The sequence below is a fragment of the Orycteropus afer genome, unplaced genomic scaffold (genome assembly GCF_000298275.1).
Source record: "Orycteropus afer afer isolate SDZICR_OR568_19922 unplaced genomic scaffold, OryAfe1.0 scaffold00042, whole genome shotgun sequence".
NCBI lineage: Eukaryota > Metazoa > Chordata > Mammalia > Tubulidentata > Orycteropodidae > Orycteropus > Orycteropus afer.
The window spans coordinates 6,596,883-6,602,882 of record NW_006921629.1 but is presented as its reverse complement, the minus strand read 5'-3'; the positions used below and the strand labels follow the sequence as shown (position 1 = coordinate 6,602,882).

Genomic DNA, 6,000 nt, shown 5'->3' with positions numbered 1-6,000 from the left:
GAAACTGAAAGCTGGAATTTGCTTCCTTGCTTTTGACCTGCAATACCCCTTACCCCAACACCAGGACCAATTGGAATAGAGCCACCCATGTTTAAAGCTATTTAAATAAAGTGTAAATTTATTTCTTTAAGCTCACTAAATCTTTGTTCTGGGGCAGTGGGGGGGATGAGGTCAGGAGATGGGCAGCTTGGCCCTCCTGCCTGGTCACCTTCAATGCACCCCTCTCCACCTCCCCCTGCAGCCAGAGCCATGGCTGCCTGCCCCTGGTCCTTCCTTTGCTTCCCCAAATACTCTGGGCACTACTGGACTGCTTGTTCCCTGGCTCACAGCCTGGGGAAAACAAAAAAAGGCTTCATTCTCCTACCTCCCCCACCCTCCTGGGGTAGGCCTTGGTGAATAAGGGGGTGGGGACCAAAAGCTCAGTTCATTACTCCCTTCTCTGACCTCTAGCACTTTGCTGGTGCTTCTGTTCCACCTACCCTACCTATTATAACTGTTCAGTTACTCCTTCACAGGACTGGGTTTATCCCCAAGAGCCAGCACAGTGCCTAGCACATGGGAAAAGTGATTGTGGTAGAAATGAGGGCAAGCCCATTTCCTGTCTCTGGGGCCCTAGTGACAGAGCTCCACTGGGGTAGGAGTGGGTCAGCCCAAGACACGGCCTCGGAGGTCCCGGTGGGGTAGTCACTCCACCTTTTCGCCCCGCCCCCGTGGGCGTGGCCTTCCCCTGGACACCAGTCCCAGGAGGGGGCGTGACCAGGGCGGGGAGGCGCCGGCACCGCCCCCAGGGGGAGTCACGTAGCTCTGCGGCATCCGCAGCCTCATTTACCAGAGCCTGGGCTGGAGCAACAGCAGTTGCCGACCAGACCCGAGCCGTTCCTTTGGCTGCCGCTGCGAACTCGCTGCGCACAGGTGAGGCCCCGGGAGATGGGAAAGGGGAGAGGCGGGAGCTTCCCAGCATCGCTGCTTCTCTTCCCTGGTTCTTTCCATCCTTCCTGCTCCCTGGAGAGGGATGCGTGTACCTTTTCAGCACTCTCCTTAAACCTTCGCTCCTTCTGAAAGCGCCATAGCTCTGCCTCTCCCACTCCCCCCTTCCGCTTAGTTCTCCTGCCAGGCTCAGTTTTCCTAATCCCAAATCCTCTGCCTCCTGGATTTTTCCTTAAGGGCAGTCTCTTCCACCCAGACCATTTTAATCTCTGTTCCCTCCTAGGCTAGGGTCCCTCTCCAGTTCTCTTGCCTCCTGTGCCCTTCTGGGCTAGGTTCTTCCCCCTGACTGGTTAGTCTGTCTCACCATCACCTTCCCAGTCTTCTCTCTGTCCCTCCTGCATCTCTCGCTCTGTCTTTCAGGCTCTCAACTCATTCCTCCTGAGCCTCTTCCCCTATCTCCCCTCTGGTTGCCTTGAGTTCTGGGAAATCGAGAACTCATTCCTCCATCCACAAAGGGCAAATGCTTCTGGGCACTGGGGACGGCCTGATGGTGTCACTCCCCCCAGTCTTCCCACACGAACCTGGCTGACCTGCTGGCTCTCTTCCCCGCAACATTTGTGCAGTCCCCTGGGGCCAACCTCTGGCCCTGAGGTGGTGAGAGTCAATAGACTTAAGATATGTGGGGAAAAAAAGAGGTTATAGAGCCCATGACTGTCATTTTTGCCACTCCTACTCCCTATCTGCCCCCCTCCTCTGAACTGTTTTTTTCCAGAAGCTGAGGGAAGGGGTAATGGGGGGATGATGCATATTTTTGCCTCCTTCTCAAGCCTTGTAAGTGCAGTTTTTCTAATGGCCCTGTTGAGGATGAAAAGAGAAGTTAGAAAGGCCAAGATTTATGCCTACCTCAGGAAGGGACTGAATTCAGTGGAAGAAGGATTAGCGTCAGTCAATAGAGAAGCAGTTTCGCAAGACCTGTAGCTGCTCACCTCCCCACCCCCACCCTGCATCTTTCCCTGGGGCTGGGAAGAGTGCCTACCAGGGACAAAAGGACATGTGGGAACTGGGGCTCTAAGCCTGCTAGCTGTCAGAGAGCCTGGTGCCACTTTGATGGCCAGGACCCATGCCAAGGACTGCTGTCTTCCCAGCCCATGCTGGGGGACAGGCCATTTGGCCCTTCTGGCCGGGAGAGGAAGCAGAAGAGGCAGTGGGTCTTGTCTCCATCCTAGAGTGCTCTGTCCTTTCCAGAGAGCCGTCGCCATGCCCCACTCGTACCCAGCGCTTTCTCCTGAGCAGAAGAAGGAGTTGTCTGACATTGCCCTCCGGATTGTGGCTCCAGGCAAAGGCATTCTGGCTGCAGATGAGTCTGTAGGTAGGTGGAGGCCAGTGACTAGGTGGGGTAGAGGTATTCAGAGAGGCCTGGGGACGCTTTGCTGACCTTCCTTGTTTGCCTCCAGGTAGCATGGCTAAGCGGCTGAGCCAAATTGGGGTAGAGAACACGGAAGAGAACCGCCGCCTGTACCGCCAGGTCCTGTTCAGTGCTGACGACCGAGTGAAGAAGTGCATTGGAGGCGTCATCTTCTTCCATGAGACCCTCTACCAGAAAGATGATAATGGCGTCCCCTTTGTCCGTATGATCCAGGATAAGGGCATTGTCGTGGGCATCAAGGTGCAGCCATGGGCCCTGGGTGGGAGGGGTGGCAAGGGAATCCTGCCTAGGTTCAGCAGTCTGCATGTGTGCCCCCTACAGGTCGACAAGGGTGTGGTGCCTCTAGCTGGAACTGATGGAGAAACCACCACTCAAGGTACAGGGTGGATAGGCTTTAGGACCACACGGGTGCTGGAAGGTTGCTACTGGCAAAAGAGGGGCAGGGTGATGAGGCTGGCACTGTGTCTGCAGGGCTGGATGGGCTCTCAGAACGCTGTGCCCAGTACAAGAAGGACGGCGCTGACTTCGCTAAGTGGCGCTGTGTGCTGAAAATCAGCGAGCGTACGCCCTCAGCACTTGCCATTCTGGAGAATGCTAACGTGCTGGCCCGCTATGCCAGCATCTGCCAGCAGGTGTGTGGGGGGTGGTCAGATGTGTGTCCTGTGCCTGGTGGGGAGAGGGTTACTCGGCCTTCCTCCCATCTTACCTATTGCCCCTCCCAAGCCACTCTTTCACCTGCAGAATGGTATTGTGCCTATTGTGGAACCTGAAATCCTGCCTGACGGAGACCATGACCTCCAACGTTGCCAGTATGTTACAGAGAAAGTGAGTCTGCCCAGAAACATACCCCAGGGACAACTCGACAGGGGAGTCTGTTCCCCATAGCCCCTGATTCAGATCCAGATGTACTTTCCCAAGAACTCTTTTAACTTGATCGCAGAACAGGCCTATGGGTCTGAGCCTCTACTGAACCCTCACATAATCTGTGGCTCCCAGCCCCTGAAAAGGAAATGTAGAGTGGTAAGTGGACCAGTAAGGTGCCCAGAAACTTTGATCCCTCTGATCCCCAGGTCCTGGCTGCTGTGTACAAAGCCCTGAGTGACCATCATGTTTACTTGGAGGGGACCCTGCTGAAGCCCAACATGGTGACCCCTGGCCATGCCTGTCCCATCAAGTATACCCCAGAGGAGATCGCAATGGCCACAGTCACTGCCCTGCGTCGCACTGTGCCCCCAGCTGTCCCAGGTACCACCCTGCTAAGGACCTCCTCAGGTTCTTCAAGGGTCTCTCACCCTGGGAATAAGGGAATGGCCAATACATTTGTCTTCTCTCCTCCATCCTAGGTGTCACCTTCCTGTCAGGAGGTCAAAGTGAAGAGGAGGCATCTCTCAACCTTAATGCCATCAACCGCTGCCCCCTTCCCCGGCCCTGGGCCCTCACGTTCTCCTATGGGCGTGCCCTGCAGGCCTCTGCACTCAACACTTGGCGAGGGCAGCAGGACAATGCTGGGGCAGCCACTGAGGAATTCATCAAGCGGGCTGAGGTTAGGAACTAAAGGGGTGATATGTTGCTGAGCGGGGGGCAGCACCCAGAGCTTTCTCAACCTGTGTCCAGCTGCTCTCCCTCACATACCTCTCCCTTCTTTCTCCCATCTTACAGGTGAATGGGCTTGCAGCCCAAGGCAAGTATGAAGGCAGTGGGGAAGATGGGGGAGCTGCAGCACAGTCCCTCTACGTTGCCAACCATGCCTACTGAGCACCGACACCACTCCACAGCTCTTGCCCAGGCCACCTACACCCAGTTTTGTCTGTAGTTAAAGCCTAGGCCAAACAGCCATGCAGAACAAAGGGCCTCCATTCAGTGCTGAGTTCTCTTCGTTTTCTCTCCCCCCCTCCCCTTCCATTGCTGCACCTGGGACCACAGGATGGGAGGATAGGAAACCCCTGATGACTGAGGGCAGGAGGACTTGCTAGAATTCAGAGCAGAATGCCTGGGTCTTCTGTGTGCTCCTGTAACTCCTTACAGTTTCCCCATGATGGGGTAGCTTCTCCTTGGGCTCTCCTTCTTGCCTGCCCTCTCTTCTGGAACCAGAGGATAGGACAGTAGCCCTGAGTACATGCCTTGAGTACATACCACATAGCAAATAAATGGTAGCAAACATACTGCTTTGTCTGTTTGTTTTCCACATCAAATTGCCGCCTCCAGGTTCCTGACCTTTACTGATGATTCTATCTCTGGGCCTTCCAACTGTGGTACTAGAGGATGAGTTTTGAGTTCGACTGGGCTTCAGGTTTATGGAGGAGGGGTACATCCATTCATCACCACCAGCTCAGGCTCTTGCCTCTTGATACCCCAGGCTGGAGTAGTGAAGGGCTGCAAGTGTTCCAGGGACTGCCACATCAGGGGCACTAGGCAGATGCAGAAGGGAGTGAGGCAAAACTAGAGCAAATGAAGGCAAACTCTGTGCAAGGCCCCAAGCAAGGAGGCAGCAGGGCAGGCTAGGAGAGAGGGGGTAGGAGTCTCACATGGCAGCTCTGTTGAGCCCTGGTGGGGCCTGACACTCAGCTAGGAGAAGCCACGGCAAAACACCTGAGCTTCTACACAGCAAGTGAAACCTGCAAGGCTCTAGGGGCTGCTAGGCTGGGCAGGGTACCTAGGAGGTTGCCAAGTGCTACAGCCCACTTCTGTCTGGGGATGAAGGACACACAGAGGGGGACAACTTGGGAGTCTGGGAAAAAGGTAGATTTGGTGTAGGGTCTCATGCTGAATTTTGACCACTTGGCTGGAATGTAAGGTTGGCTGAGCACCTCAATCTGTGTGAGCAGACCAGTAAGACAGAGATTAGAGAACTTGCTGGGTGTATTCTACATGAACTGAGGAAACCATGTTCCACTCTGCCTGTAGGAATGTAGGCCTGGCCTGATAATAACAAAAATAGTTAACATTGTGGTAGCAGTTTTCACATACTCCTGCCAGGACCTGTTCTACTCACTCTACAACTACCTAAACTAACTCATTTAATACAATAATCCTGTAAAGTAAGTACTGCTGTCTCTATTTTAATACAAGGAAACAGTCACAGGTTAATGAACTTGCTCAAGCTCACTCAGGTACCTGGGGAAGCTAGGATTTGAACTCAAGTGATCAGGATCCAAAGTCTGTGTTAAGGATTTTCAAGATTTTTAAATATCTAGATTTTTACAAGTTAGAAGTGAATTCAAAGTGAATTAAAACACTGCACTGTGTGCCAACTGTGATAAAAAGTTTCTAGCTTGCTACCTCCACGTTTGGAGCCAAGGCTATGAAGGGATGATAAACAGTGATGGTAACAGCTGACATTTGAGAGCGTTGAGGCTCTTTCTACGAAAGCGCTCACCATTTTACAGATGAGAAGAAAACTGAGGCTCAGGGATGTGAACTTGCCTTCGGTCTTCTGGCTAGTATTTAACGACTGCAGAATTTACGTTCTCAACCCCTGGGGCTGGGAATGTGTACTACAGGAAAGCGGGAGATTAATCAGCTGTCCCCACCAACGTCTTGGAACCAGCAGAGCCCTCACGTGCCCCTCCTGTCCTGTATATTATCCTCTCAAATTCTCACGGAGGCTCCTTGGGAACCTCGCCCACCTCCCCCAGATTCTTCCCTCC

General features: G+C 53.6%; 1 protein-coding gene across 1 annotated transcript; it reads left to right on the top strand.

The window, feature by feature from the left end:
* Positions 1-2,184: 2,184 nt before the first annotated feature.
* Positions 2,185-4,108, top strand: ALDOC (aldolase, fructose-bisphosphate C). Its single transcript, XM_007937371.2, has 8 exons — positions 2,185-2,296; positions 2,382-2,593; positions 2,675-2,729; positions 2,825-2,985; positions 3,095-3,178; positions 3,424-3,598; positions 3,697-3,896; positions 4,013-4,108. The coding sequence occupies exons 1-8, from the start codon at positions 2,185-2,187 to the stop codon at positions 4,106-4,108; spliced, it is 1,095 nt and encodes a 364-aa protein (XP_007935562.1).
* Positions 4,109-6,000: the final 1,892 nt, after the last annotated feature.